Below are 15,241 nucleotides of genomic sequence, written 5' to 3' on the forward strand. Positions count from 1 at the left end.
TAAAACCAAGTTGCACATAAGTAGAAAGACATATGTGTTAAAAAAAACATTTTATTCACTGACACACAAGTTATACTTCTGAGACAAGCTTAAACTTTCCATGCAATGGTGTAGGAATAATATGGAAGAACTTTTTCTGTAGCACCGCACCTTTCTGAACAGGTAAGTACAAAGGACTGTCAGGGTAAGGATTTAAAGTTTCTGTTGAAATGACAACAATGCCATCAAAAGCTGCTTTTAATGTCCATTTGTCATCCATGACTACATTTTCGCCTGGATAAAAGCGCAGACCAAATTGTGTAGCTAAGATATCACCTTTGTGGACAAATGTTCCATCGTGTGCTTTGATGCCCCTGTGTTTTCTCTTTGTTCTTCCGATTCTATTACGGGGAGTGGCCGAGGCTTTTTTTGAAGCATATCTGACATACTGAAGGTTGCTACTCATTGGCTGACACATAGCAGGTTTGAGCGTGGCTACTGCTGAGCAAACAGACTTCCACAGAGGAATCACAAATCTACTGGCCATTTTTCAAGAGATGGCTCTAAAACAACAACAAAAATAAAATTTGTTATGAATTGATAAACAAGTGTTTTGAAATACTCATTCAATCACAATTTTAGGTTCATGGAAATTCCCCATACTCTGATCTGATGCTGACTAAATAACAATTACAGTAACCATTCATTCACACCAAGGGGCTGAGTGGTTAAGAGCTCGGCTTCTGAACCTGGGGTCGTGGGTTCGACTAGGCTACATGTACTCTCTCTCTTTTAATTCCCATCCATGGACCCTCTTCTTGTTTTCATAATTTGGATGTTCGTTTTGTTACACCATAACACTCTCTCCCTCCCATATAATTCTTTTCATGACTCTCTCCCCCTTCCCTCCACTGCCTGTTTGATAGGTAGTGACACTACACACTTAGAGTGTACCTCTCCTCACCGCCAGCTCACCTGGCTTGATCTCTGGCTTCAAATTAGCAGCCCGCACTTTTTCTTTCATTCATAAATTATATATTCTAGATATCTCGATCTAGGTCATGTTTATTCAATGAAACAATCATAGATTTATTAATCCCAATAATATTTCTTATTATGATTTTTGCTGTGTCCAATGAATGAGAATGAGTTAAATTCATTATTATTCATTGGGACACCTCCTTTTTAAATTTTATTTAACAGCTAACGGTATAAATGTGATTGGAATGTCTTTCTGAAGATGTTTGGAAGCTTATTTTGATATACCCATCAGCCTACGAACAAACAGGCTCATAATATAGCCCTCATCCCTTATATGGGTGTGAATTGCCAGGGGAGGTTTTTAAAACAATAGCTTTACATACATGGTTACCGAGAATCTAAAAAACTGCCATCTGCTTTGGAAAAGCGGAACAAAAATACCGGAACTTATCTAAAATGGACCTCATTCACCAATCGTAAACAAACAACATTTAGCCAAATGATAATATTGATAAAAATGAAAATTACGTATCACGTGACAGCCTTTATGGATTGCATAATTTGTAGAGAAGATATAGAGAACCATGTTGCAAAATATTGTCTGTTTACGATTGGTGAATGAGGTCCATTGGACATGTGCAATCCCAAAATGTCAATTTTTGTTCCAAATATAAAAGCAAATGAAATACAAACAAAAAAAGCGATGCGTTCAATGAAGGAGAATTTTATGGGATGTCCCAAATAATATAAGAGCTTACTCTAGATCTCTAAATGGTCTAAATTATCAGATTTAATGATGATTAATTATTGATTATCATTCAGTGATTATATAAATGTTTTGTAGACTAGTGACTAGATAGAGTAGATTGTCAGAATTGTCTAGATCTAGACTCTAGAGTTATTAGACTAGTCACTAGTTCAGTAGTTGACACTTTTAGTTACTAGTTAGAACGGATAGATAATTATTAGATTACCATCCGTTACTAACTAAATCGTTACTAACTAAGTCAGTGAGTAAGTCAAGTTAACTTAAGTGATGAAGTGGCGTTTAGATCTAAATTTCTAAATCTAGATCTAGTCATTCTAGATGTAGATTCTAGACTCTAGTCTAGATGACTAAGTTGACTAACTACTAGATCTAGTACTAGATCTAGAATCTAGTAAAAGTTACAAAGTATAGTATAGTTATAATAGTATAGTAGTAGTACATAGTTACTAGTATAGTAGTATATTTAGTAACTTAACATAATTACATAATAGAAGAAGTATAGACAGTAATACGACAGTATAGAGCATTACCCAATGCCGCAAAAAAATGTAGATCTATTTAGAGTCTAGATGTCTAGTTTAGATCCTATTGTAAAATAAATCTATAATAGGTCATTGAACTAGAATCTATATCATCAATTTATGAAAGTTATGACATTTTCACTCATTAACTTTCGTATAGCAGCTTTACAGCTGAAGCAGTTCAAAAGATTTTGATTTAGCACTAACCTATATTTTGAAAGTGTTCCCGAATAATAGATCTACAAGTTAGTACAAGTGGTAACAAGTGAACAACACAGATGGCCAGGCTACGACTACGTCTGTGCAAGCGATTGATTGACTTAGACCTCGATCTGGTCTAGATCTATTTAGATCTGTAGACTCTATATATTATTTGATATCGAAAAGGAGGGGCGTTTATAGCTATACTACGTACTTTAGACTTCTACATACATTGTAACATTGATACATTATTACATTTAATTTATAAACATTATAAAGTCTAAAGTAATACATTGCTAAACTAAATCACTAGAGTCTAGATCTAGATAAAACTAGATTAGATCATGATGTAGATCTATCATCTATGAAGTTGAAGTATTTCTTGACCTTGTTACGGCTTGTATAGTTCTAACTTCTAGTCTAAGTCTGGTTTCTAGATCTAGAATTCTGAATAGATACTCTACTCTAAGATACAGTATCATTGTATTATTAAATTATCAATGTGTTTTATAAGTTAACTAAACAAAGTAAGCATACTACAAAGCAGCTATATAGAAACAGAGTGTTAAGTTTTTCAGTGAGTTACTCAAATCCACCACAGTGCTTAACACACTTTATAAAGTCTAAAAGGCCAAGTGAACAACAATGTCTAATATTACAAGTTTTATGAACACGCTATTAGCTGACTACAAGCAACTTCGAGGTACTGTGAATGTGATGACTGTACAAGACCCAACTCAATGGACCTCATTCACCAATCGTAAACAAACAACATTTAGCACATGGTGCTCTATCTCTTCTATATAATTTACGATCTCATGTTTAATTCATGATGGTTGTCACGTGACAGTTTTTTCCGTTGTTTTATCAATAAGATCACGTGACTAAATGTTGTTTGTTTACGATTGGTGAATGAGGTCCATTAGAATCAGATGTAGATTAGATAAAATATAGATTCTATTGTAACAGTGGTGTAGCTAGGGATATGGGGGCCAGGGAGCTTGACCTCTTTAGGAGCCCCTGCATTTTGACTTAAGACATCATAAGATAATGGCGTAATATTTAATGTAAAAACACATTTGGGACACTCATTTTCGAATGTAGACCCCCCCTCCCCCACCATAACTGTGCCACTGTATTATAACCTTAGTAGGTTTTTTACTCAAGTATTCTTATTTCATTTCCATGGAAAAATTCTTTTAAAGTACTCTTTCTTCCTACTTAATGATTAATGAATTGCTATTAAAGCATTAAATGGATTGCCGCCTGAATCAGCCAGGAAAGCCATGATGAAAAGTCATGTATGCTTATCTATTCTAGCAGAGTCCCTTTTAAAGGTGGAACCATTTCCCTGTAGAGCTCTTGAATGACATTCATGGTACAATATAGCCCTTGCACACTGACCTATGTTTTCCACATTAAATTCATTTCCCATTATAGCTCTTACTGTAAAATCATTGGTTAAGTATACTAACAGGAAGCAGAAAATTTAGTGCTTCTCATCTTCATCATTGCCTAAGATCGACAAAAGGTTTTAAAGAAGGCTCCATAAATGAATGAATACTTAATAACAATGCATTGAACTCCAACTATCTGTGTTTAGCATACTCTCTCTATTGATTACTTTCAGGTAAAAGCAAAGACAGTGGTGGTAAAAAGTTTTGGGATTTGGTTGTCATAACAACAGCAGATAGAGCCCAAGAAGAAGCTTTTCAACGTCAGATAGATGAAAAGTTCTCAAGAAATGAGCTTCCTTTAGATCTTCCGATACATGTAGTTTCTGACCCACCAGGAGTTAGAATAGGTGAGATATGATCATGTATAGTATTGAATAACAATACTAATCTATATTGTTCTGCAATATGAATAATTTGATATTATAATGTAGGGATCAATTTCTTTTCATTCTAGAGACAATTTAGTGCAAGTAGTTGTTTGAAAAAAAAAAGACCATCAAGTACTGTGCTTTCTTTCCTGTTTACAATAAAATTGAAATTTTTCTTACAGAAAAAAAAAAAATTCTTTTAAGAAAAATAAATGGAGCATAGTACTTGATTATCAACTCTTATACATTCTGTTCCATTTTAATAAAGATTATTTGGTTACTTAAAAAATATGTCAAGTTTTTGTATTTAAAAAAAAGGATGCTTGTACCTTCTAAAATTGTCCCTGATTTTTTAATATGAGTTTTTATGGATCTTCTCAAAAGGCCTCTTTCATCCCTGTGTTCAGTACAATTCAATTTTCTATATGTTTTTGCAACTGCAACTTGCATTGTTTTTAGTAAAAATACAGAAGTCTTGTTTTGAGCAAGAGTAAACTAAGTATTGTTTCATGACTTTTAGAATCACAATTTTAATTTTTTTATTCCCTTTCTCATGTTTTAATTTCCTTTTCTTTATTGTGAAGTAATAAAAATATATGCTGGTACTACATTATACATATTTATTCAAATAAATGTATTTCAATTAAATTTTGAAAGATGCATCTTAGCATACGGGCTAGGCTTATACAATTACTATTAAATGCATTTGTGCATCCTTATACACTAAGATTATGTTTAAATATATTTTTGCAATTCTTCTATTTTAGGAAATGGTGGTTCAACCCTTACAGCCTTAGAGTTCTTGGAAAATAAGTATGGTGCAAAAGTTTTTCAAATGAAGATATTGCTGATACATGCAGGAGGCTGGAGTCAAAGAATGCCAAGTGCTTCCGTGCTGGGCAAAATATTTTCTCTTCTCCCTCATGGTACGCCACCATATCAGATGTTAGATTTAAAGCTGGCTCTTTACTGGCCATTTGTTGAGAGAATTGGACCTGGAGTTTTCCTAGTATGTGCTGACGATTTCATTGTTTACGGCTATGGAGATGGGGAGGAGTGGACAATCCCTGAAAATGGCTTCACTGCTCTGGCACATCCTTCCCCAATAGAAATCGGAAGGACACATGGAGTATTTGTGGTTGATGGCGATGTTGATGCCAATATACCTGTTCAAATAAGAGAATGCCAGCAGGCTTTACAAAAGCCCAATGATGAAACAATGATTGCTAAAGGAGCACTAATAAATGGATATGCCCACATTGATGGACAAGCAGTATATACAGACAGCTCTTTTTATTTTGGTGTGGATGTGATGAAAAAATTGTTGGATTTTAAGAGAAGCGTGGGAGATCTTCATTGTGAGATTGATGCTTATGGAGACTTCTTGCAAGCTGTCGGCTCTCGAGCTAGCAATGATTACATTCACCAGACCACCAATGTTAGTCAGCTGACGTCAAATTTAAGTGAAATGAGAAGTCGAGTGTTTAGATGTTTGAATGGCTCAGATTTCCATGTGCTTGTTCTCAATGCTTCTGCTTTCATTCATATAGGCACAGCAAAGGAACTTTTACATCACTTCTGTGAGGATAATATTTTTAAAGAAAGAATGGGGTTTGAGAATAATATTTTCAATGGCTTGACTCGTTTTATTAGTGATTCAGATACAATTGAATGTTATTGTATGTCTCCAGATCTGCTTATCCCTTCTAATGCATGTCTTATGCATTCTCTGATTCATGCCGACTCAGAAATTGGTGAACAATGTGTAATAGAATATTGCGATTTCGAATATCCTGTTCACGTCATGCCAGGATGCATTGCCAGTAATTGCCAACTTGTCATGAGAGAAGCATCACTGGACAATTATAACATACCAATAGACTGCTTCCTGCACACTATCCCAGTTCAAGTGAACAATGAAACAAAATATGTAAGCATATTTTTCAAAACCAACGATGATCTGAAGAAATCAATCTCTGTTAACGACCTTGAAAATTTGAGTTTTATGGGTTCCAACATACGTCATTTTCTGCATACACATAACCTACAAAAAGAAAATATTTTGCCTCATGTTCAGGGTGATTTCAATTCCTTTGAGAAATTCAATCTTTGGAATTTAAAGCTTTACCCAGCTAAACTGACCATGACCTCATCTTTTGAAGCTGCCGTATCATCTCTCTCCTTACTGACCTCCCCTGAGCCACAAGATTCAGTGCATGTTAACAGCACATCAGAAACCTATTTGAGCTTAGCTGATATACTCAGCTCAAAAGATGTGGAACAAATGCTTGGTTTTAGAAAAACTTTGCATGACAAACTGTCAAGAGTTAATTCAAATGGCCCATAATCTTAATCCATATACAAAAATGATTCTTTAATAATAAACTGAAAAAAATTCCAAAATTAGAAATATACTTCTGAGTTACCGGTATTGATAAAAATTAACTTCATAATATTTCAGGTTTCAATGTAAAAAAACAACTTAATTGTACCAGTATATTTGTATGTTTTAAGAATTGAACAAAAATATTAACAGCACTTCTATTAATGGGTTAAAGTTTACACCTATACTACTCAGTTACTCTTGGTTCAGCCTTATAATCTCCTTTGATCTTTTAATTTGATGACTATATGCTATTGTTAATATTGTTAATATTATTCAATACAAACCTCACAAACCATATTGGACACTTTGTTGATAAAAAGACTTCTTACCAACTTCCATTACCTCCTGTACCTCATGTCTCACATATAAATAGTGAGGGGCAAAAGTTAACAAAAAAGTTAGAAACTTTTAGTTTAAGTAAAAAAAATTGTTAAGGCCATTGTTTAACTAGAAAAAAAAAATTTAGTTAAAATCATAGTTTAATTAATTTTTTAAAGTTACTAACTAAAAAGTTTAATTAAAATTTGTACAACTTTTCAACATGTGGTCAGGGTTCAAACGCACATCCCTGTTTTCTGGTCATGTGATATCTATAACTTTGATTATCAAAAAAATGATGCAGTTAACAACTATTTAGTCAGTCTGCATTTGAAGAGGGTAAAGTAAACATTTTTTGCCAAAAGCTTCTATGCAGTAGGCTATTATGAATGGGATTGTTCTGAATTTTTTTATGAGCCACCTGGTGGTGTTTAATTTATGTTTCTAGTGGGAATCTGATTAGTGAGTTAGGTCAATATTTAGTGGTTTTGATCAATTCATTGCAGCAAACAATAATTTTTTAACTGCAGGAACATCAACTACACCCTTTTTATAGCCTTAAGACTTATTATTGAGATCTAAGAATCGACAGTTAGGCCTATATAGATCTTAAAGCATTAGGATAACCAACTCCACACCCTCTCTTGACCATAAGGTAAATAGACTGTGTCCAACTGATTTTAACAACCTGGTCATCTAGACATACACATGACCACATGTAGGCCTAGTGTACTGTACGTTTGTAGCCGATGATACTACAAGACTACCCTGCATCTTTTTCATGACGCGTTCTGCAATAGTGTTTGCTTAATGTGGAGTGGTCAGATGAGGCATGGCTTGTCAAGCATGTTCTTTACACTAAAATAGTTACACACCCTCCCAGCCCAGAAAGTAAATAGACAGTCTGTCCAACTGATTTTAACAACCTGGCCAGATAGACGTACACGTGTAGGCCTATATAGTGTACTGAGTGTGCAGTCCATAATGACAAGAACACCTTTTTTTTCTCTCTTTTGCACATTTAACGTTTATGCAATAGTGTTAGTTGTATTTTTAGTGGTCAGACAAAAAAAAAAAGCACATCGGCATGGTTAGTCCAGCATGTATTTTACACTATAAAATAGTAAAAGGTAAAATGTTTCTTAAATCTCCAACAATTTTGTTTTTATTTTATTGGTTACTAGATCTAATTTTTAAACTCTAATTGTATGTTATTTAATGAGATTTTAAACTTTACTGGTATAAGTAATTAAAATTTTCCGTTATATAATAAGTTAAATTCTTTTCTAAAGGTTTTAATTGAAGAAAATATTTTTTAAATTTTATTGTGCATTAACGTTTATGTAAGAAACATATTCCTTATTATTGATTTTATTATGGATAAATATTTCTAGTTCAACCCCCGCCCCCCCCCCCCAAAAAAAAAATAAGTTATGAAAAGTTTGTTATAGTTTTATTAATTTCCTTTAGTTTAACTAGATTTTGAAATTCATGATAAACTTTTAGTTTAACTACTTTATTTTAGTTGAAAACTAGTTTTAGTTTAACTTTTAAAAGTTAGTTTAGTTGTGTGGTATTAGATTTGTTGTATTTTAGTTATATTAGAAAATTTACTTATGGTTTAATTTGGGAAGTATAGGTTTGAACATGTAAATTATATTTACATTTTTGAGTGTGATAATTTACTTTTGGTTTATTTACATTTACTGTCTGGGTTGCTTGATGCACAGAATACTAGTTTTCAATATATCTTCTGCTAGAATGTTATCTTGAGTAATTTTTTTGTAAAAAGAGCTCTGTTTATTATCAACTAACATTCCTGTGTTTGACAAGTTTTTACAATAATAATATTTACAACAGAATGTATGAATTTGTAATATTAAACTATGAAATGTCCCTGTTTCGATTTACTTGCTTGTGTGATAAAAATGCCCTTTTAAGAGAACATATAACTATTATATACATGACATATTTTTTACATTTGTCAACATGGGATATTTTACATTGTGTATACAGCTCTTTCAATTCTTATTAACTAATTAAGGGATTTCATGAGAATTAAAAATTAAACAGATCGAAAACCATATTTTATTGTTATTTTGTTTATGTAACTTTTAACTGATAAGTTGACGTTGAAAATATACATGGTTCAGTTGCACAACTTTGTCTCTTTTTTCACTTAAATCTTCTGTATAACTTACTCTCCACTTCAGCGTCTAGAATGTTTAAGGAAGTGTTTTTCTAGCCATCTGTTTGCTGCTGAGATGAAATCTTTTTGCAGTCTGTGCCTTGGAAAAAAAAGGATGCTGATCTCTTCAACAGCTCTTCATTACTGTACAAGGAGTCAGCCATGTTTGGTGGTTGAGGTGGGAGAAGATGGAGGTTAAGAAAAATTCAAGTGGAAACAATATTTGCAGTGGGGAAAGTTTGTGAAGTTTAATCTACTGAAGCCATTTCATCGATCTAGAATATAGCAGACTGTTCTGGGTATGGAAAGAACTCAAAGAAGTGGAAAGACTATTTATTGAAATCATTTTTCTTTTTCTCAAGAGAAATGTCCCACCATAATCGAAAGCTTCTTTGTAAACCCATATGCTAAATTGAAGCAATAGTGTCACACACTAGTTTTAAAACCACTGTGACACAAAGTGAACTAGTAGTGATTTAGTAATCATGTAACTGCTTCGTGCTAATGCTCGAGGGGATGTTGGGTCTGTAACTGACCACGGGGTGATTTCAGTTAGTTGATTTTGGATTCCTGAGAGTAAGGAGCTATAGGGGCCTACAAGGGTCACGAAGGTCACGCTACAAGAGAGTGTGTTATGTTATGATATGACTAGCCATTTTTTTTTTCGCACCATCAAATCAATTAACTTCTAAGTAGCATCTAAACAAGTATTGCTTCCACTGAAGTACATTTGTAAGGATAAGACAATCCAGCTGGATTCTGAGTAGCAACCAATTTTTTTAGCACCTTCATCTCAATTAGCTTCTTCTAAGAAACAAGTGGTACTTCCAGTGAAGTACAGTTGTAATGATAAGCTAGTATTGTAATAAATAAGACTAGGCTAATTAGGAATTGATGGCCGACCATGTACGCTTTATTTTAGGCTTGTAATTCTTTGCAAATAAAAGGTGTGAAATATTCTATAGCACGTTAGTCGTGACGATTTGTTTGCATTTGCACATAAGTATAGTTAATAGTTATTAATATATTTAGTTAAGGCCTAGAATAGGATAAATGTTTTTTGGTTTTCGCTTTTTTTTTTGCCTTGGAGGAGAAATCCTTGCCAGCTGTTTTGAGATGTGATAAATTTGAAAGCTTCTTTGAGAAGAGTGCAGTATCTTGGTAAATGTGGGCCTTATTTACGTTTTGCGAAGTTGCGGTTGGTGTAAGCACATGATAAAATAGCGCTAAATACGTATATATCTACATGTTTAATTTATTTCATGAAACAAATATTTACTGTGCACATTAATATTCTATAGCGATGGGGGTGGGGAGGCACCAGTTCTTTTCTTTAATAATTTCTGTAACAAGAAAGTTGAAGCAATGACTTTAAACTATAGGTGGCAACTTGCACCACCCTGCAAAAATCCCGCAGGTGCCCCTGATGACGCGGATTGTTAAGAAGTGATGTAGCCTATTAGCGACAAATGTAAACTTTTACGAAAATCGTGTCATTAATTATCTTAGATAGAGAAGCGGACTGTTAGACAGATTAACGCTTATAGAAAGCCTGTAATTACAAAAATCATTGTGTGTACTGTGTACATTGTGGTGTATTGAAAGCAAAAAATCTAAGCCTGTTCCCATTTATTATATCGACCCGTGTCACACTTTCTTTCATCAAATATCTGGTCACCTTAGTCTAATAAAACCGAGTATGACATGGGGCACTCTGGTCTACAATGGAAAAGTACAGTATTGTTACGAATCTCACTATCCAGGCTCTCTGCAAACTGCACCTTACACCACCAACTTAAAGAACTTGACAACTCAGGGCTCCAAAGTAACGTAACACTTTAATAGTTGAAGAAATAACAGCCAATACTGTACAATTGGCAGCACGTAACACAAGACTGTACAAATATCTCTCCGATAACATCGTACCGCGTATCAACTCTTGCACTGGCCTCTCCGTCTCGTTCCGGGCTTGCACTGGGTTCAACAGTTCAGGACTGACTTCACACACTAGGCTCGTTGTGTCGGACTCGATCACAGATCAAGATCAAGATGCCGTTCGTCTCAACTGTACTTGATAGTACTCCGCACTGAACCGTCGTAATGCTCCGTACAGAACCACACCGCTGAACTGTGCTGTAGCCGACCGGACTGTAGTGAACCGGGCTCTGAACCCCTGCCGTGAACCCGCTTTCTGAACCGTCTCTCGTGAACCTTGCTGTATTGAGCCCCTTTTCTCGACCGTCTTGACTGCGACACCTCCACTCTTATATAGGGTCCCTACTGGTCTTCTCGAACCGAACAGAACGCCGCTCGACGTTTCTAGGTGGTCAGATGACTACAACTCTCGTAACGCTCCTGAGCTCTGTTCACGACGGCGATCCTTCCCGAACTGTCCTGTTGACACTCGACTCGGCTGACAGTCATAACTCGTCACGGTTGACCGCTCGTCTAACGCTGGCCTGGGGCGATTTGCGTCGGCTGACTACACACACACCACTACCCCCATCTGTGCCACCACCAGGTTTATAACAATATAAACAAAAAAAAAGTTATCTAGAACCTCTAAAGGATTTTCGCATCAAACGAGGAACCGATGTTGCTTCGGATAATTTTCTTCTGGTCACGTCCGAGTGACAGATTGCAGAAATAAGAAGAGTTCAAGGTTACCCTATCAAAGAAATTCTAGTTCTTAGAAAAGGTTCTGGAGTAGAGCAAACATGGAAGAAAGTGAAAGAAACGGTATAATCTCAACGTGCCAAGAAGTACTGGCTCCCAAGTCGTACACCCTCAAGGAGTGGATTTCAGCAAAATCACTTAAGAATATCGATGAAAGAAGAGAGAAGAAAGCAGGTGTGAACAACAAGGGCAGTAAAAGCACAAAAATTATATAATAGGCTACAGAAATTATAGAACCTCGGATCAAGCGTAGTGTCAGAACAGCCGGCGAAGCAATGGCAACAGAAACAGCACCAAAAACTGTATTCTATAATAAAAAAGATACCAGAAAAATTGCCAAACCAGTAAGACCAGTAAAAGGCAAGATTGGCAAGAATGGAGAAGTGATGACAGTTAAGAAAGACAGAAGAAGAGGTCGTGGATCAAACATTTCCATGAGCTTCGGAACAGCATAAACAGTTGAAGAACTGCAAATCTTCAGGACCTTACAGCATCTCTGTTGAAGTGCTTAAAGCATAGGGGCCTACAATTGGACGATATAGAGATTATAGACTATATGAAGTTATTTATTAATTTGATTCTTTAAGTTTACATAATTCAATATAGGCCTATTAGAACTATAGGCCTATTGTAACATAATAGTATTATATGTACATTTGCACACTAGCGCGTCAGTGCAACACCGCTTGTGTTTACTTAATAAATGGAGTTCCTAATATGTCTTCCCTCTTAAACACTAGTTTGTTATTTGTGTAACACGAATATTCTACATGGTGTCAGAATAAAACTTAAAAAGCTGTCCAGACAAAGGTTTTTATTAATCTAATAATGGCTTCTTTTTATTTTGAGCAACCAATCTTGAATTGGAATGCTAAAGATCTGTATCAAGAGTTTTTAAGGTTTCAACAGCAGGTGAGCTTTTGTTTCAAAGGACCGTTAGCTGGTGCCGATAGTAAACAAAAAGCCGGATGGCTGGGAATGTGGATAGGCCAGCAAGGCCGTGAGGTTTACAAAACTCTAAATATTACTGATAGTGAAGAGGGAGATCCGCAATTGCTATTAAAGAAAATAGAAGACTACATAAGGCCAAGACAAAATAAAAGAGTGTCTAGATTTAGAGCACATCAGAGAAAGCAGGTAGAAGGAGAAAGTTTTGATAAATTTGTTAAAGACCTAAAGCTTCTCATTATGGACTGTGAGTATGACAACCCAGACGATATGCTTATTGATTTGATTATTAGTGGAGTCATACACGAAAAGGTACAATTAAGACTACTTGATCAGGGACAGAAGTTGACCCTTAGCAAGGCTATTGAAATTGGACAACAATATGAGATGTCGCAAAGCCAAGTGAAAATGTTTAGGGGCCAAGAAGTTCTAGCAATCAAGAGACAGTCACACAATGTACTAAAGCAGAAGTCTAAAGACAACTCAGATAAATTATGTAGTAAATGCGGCAAGAACCACGAAAAGGGAAAATGTCCAGCAATAGGAACCACATGCAATTTCTGCAAAAAGAAAAACCACTGGTTTCAAATGTGCAGAAAAAGACGCAACGTCAATCTAGTAGAAGATGACAGTCACAGTGATGAAAATATTATATCTGTTAGCACTGCAAGTAGCCAGTATAAAAAGGGTAATATTGAGAACATCAATGTCGTCGAAGACAAGTGGACTGTAAAACTAGTCGTGCATGGCAAGACATTAATTTTTCGTATCGACACTGGTGCAAGATGTAACATTCTTGTCAAGTCAGAGTTTGAAAAGCTCAAAGACAAAGTAAAACTTGCTTATTCAGCAAAGTCGCTCAAGTCTTACTCTAATCATGTTATTAAGACTTTAGGAGCAGTAGTGCTACCTTTGAAAAATAATATCCAAGAGGTGAAAGCAAGGTTTGAGGTAGTAGACATTAGTCAAGAGAACATTTTGAGTGGTGACACAGCAGAATGTTTAGGACTACTACAACGGATAGACAGCATAGAATCCAAGGCAGAAGACGAGTTACAAAGAGAATTTCCTGAAATGCTGAAAACAACTGGAACACTGCCAGGAGAATACAAGATTCAGTTACAGGAAAATGCTAAAGGAGTTATTCATCCACCACGTCGCTTAGCAGCATCTCTACGCAATAAAGTTGAAGAAAAACTTAAAGAAATGCAAGCTGATGGATTTATTACTGCCGTACATGAACCTACTGAATGGGTTAGCTCCATGGTTGTTTCGTTCAGGAATGACAAAGTTAGAATATGTATTGATCCAAAAGATCTCAATAAAGCAATCAGAAGGGAACATCACCCGATGAAAACTATTGAAGATGTGATCACTAATATTCCAGATTCGAAGATATTCTCAGTTCTCGATGCCAAGTCAGGGTTTATGCAAATAAAGCTTGAAAGAGAATCTTCATTTCTCACAACTTTCAACACACCTCTGGGAAGATATAGATGGTTACGATTACCTTTTGGTATCAAATCAGCGCCAGAAATTTACCAAAGAATTATGGATGAAATGCTTCAAGGAATTGAAGGAGCATATGTCATCATAGACGACATTCTAGTAGCTGGTAGAGATGTTGAGCATCATGATCACATTTTGAAACAAGTCATGCAAAGAGCAACGAAGTACAATCTAAAGCTGAACTATGACAAGTGCAAGATAAGGCAAAACAGAGTACCTTATATGGGCCATATCTTGTCAGAGAAAGGTTTAGAACCAGATCCAGCAAAGATAAAGGCAATTATTGACATGCCAGCTCCTCAAGACAAAGATGGAATCAGAAGATTTCTAGGTTTAATTCAGTACCTAGCAAAATTTATTCCTTATCTAAGTCAAGCAGATGCTCCAATACGAAAGCTTCTAAAAGATGATATAGAATTTCAATGGAATCATGAACAAAACAAGAGTTTCAAAGAATTGAAACATCTTTGTACAAACCCTCCAGTTTTAGCATATTATGATGTCAACAAGAACGTAGAGATAGAATGTGATGCAAGTAAAGATGGACTGGGAGCAGTATTACTCCAGGAAGGTCGTATAATTGCATACGCATCAAGAGCTCTCACAGATATAGAAACAAGATATGCTCAAATTGAGAAGGAAATGCTCTCAATTGTGTATAGTACAAGCAAATTTCACTGCTACATATTTGGTAAAGAAGTAACAGTTTATAATGATCACAAACCTCTGGAGCAAATCTTCAAGAAACCTCTATTGTCAGCACCAATGAGAATACAGAAGATGCTAATAAGACTGCAGTGGTATGATCTGAAAGTCTGTTACAGAAAAGGCAAGGAAATGTTTATCTCCGATACACTTTCTCGTGCACATCTACCAAATACTGATACACAGACATGTGAATTTACAGATGATTCAGTGCATATGATCTCTGTAAGTGATT

The 15,241-nt window shown here is 35.3% G+C and overlaps 2 protein-coding genes across 3 annotated transcripts; one reads left to right on the top strand and one right to left on the bottom strand.

The window, feature by feature from the left end:
* Nucleotides 1-33: 33 nt before the first annotated feature.
* LOC106058821 (39S ribosomal protein L27, mitochondrial-like) lies at nucleotides 34-2,479 on the bottom strand. 2 transcript variants are annotated; one of them, XM_056038311.1, is made up of 2 exons: nucleotides 2,458-2,479; nucleotides 34-542 (listed from the first exon to the last, which is right to left on the bottom strand). In XM_056038311.1, exon 2 carries the CDS (start codon nucleotides 524-526, stop codon nucleotides 71-73), a length of 456 nt encoding a protein of 151 aa, XP_055894286.1. In that variant the 5' UTR covers nucleotides 527-542; nucleotides 2,458-2,479; the 3' UTR covers nucleotides 34-70. The 2 variants fall into 2 exon arrangements, with proteins under 2 accessions (XP_055894286.1, XP_055894285.1); XM_056038310.1 differs by lacking the exon at nucleotides 2,458-2,479 and adding an exon at nucleotides 2,260-2,416.
* A 51-nt stretch (nucleotides 2,480-2,530) lies between these two features.
* On the top strand, nucleotides 2,531-9,066 carry LOC106058818 (fucose-1-phosphate guanylyltransferase-like). Its single transcript, XM_056038308.1, has 4 exons — nucleotides 2,531-2,661; nucleotides 3,030-3,154; nucleotides 4,082-4,255; nucleotides 5,044-9,066. The coding sequence occupies exons 2-4, from the start codon at nucleotides 3,097-3,099 to the stop codon at nucleotides 6,621-6,623; spliced, it is 1,812 nt and encodes a 603-aa protein (XP_055894283.1). The 5' UTR covers nucleotides 2,531-2,661; nucleotides 3,030-3,096; the 3' UTR covers nucleotides 6,624-9,066.
* Nucleotides 9,067-15,241: the final 6,175 nt, after the last annotated feature.

This window comes from Biomphalaria glabrata, chromosome 8 (genome assembly GCF_947242115.1).
Source record: "Biomphalaria glabrata chromosome 8, xgBioGlab47.1, whole genome shotgun sequence".
Classification (NCBI taxonomy): domain Eukaryota; kingdom Metazoa; phylum Mollusca; class Gastropoda; family Planorbidae; genus Biomphalaria; species Biomphalaria glabrata.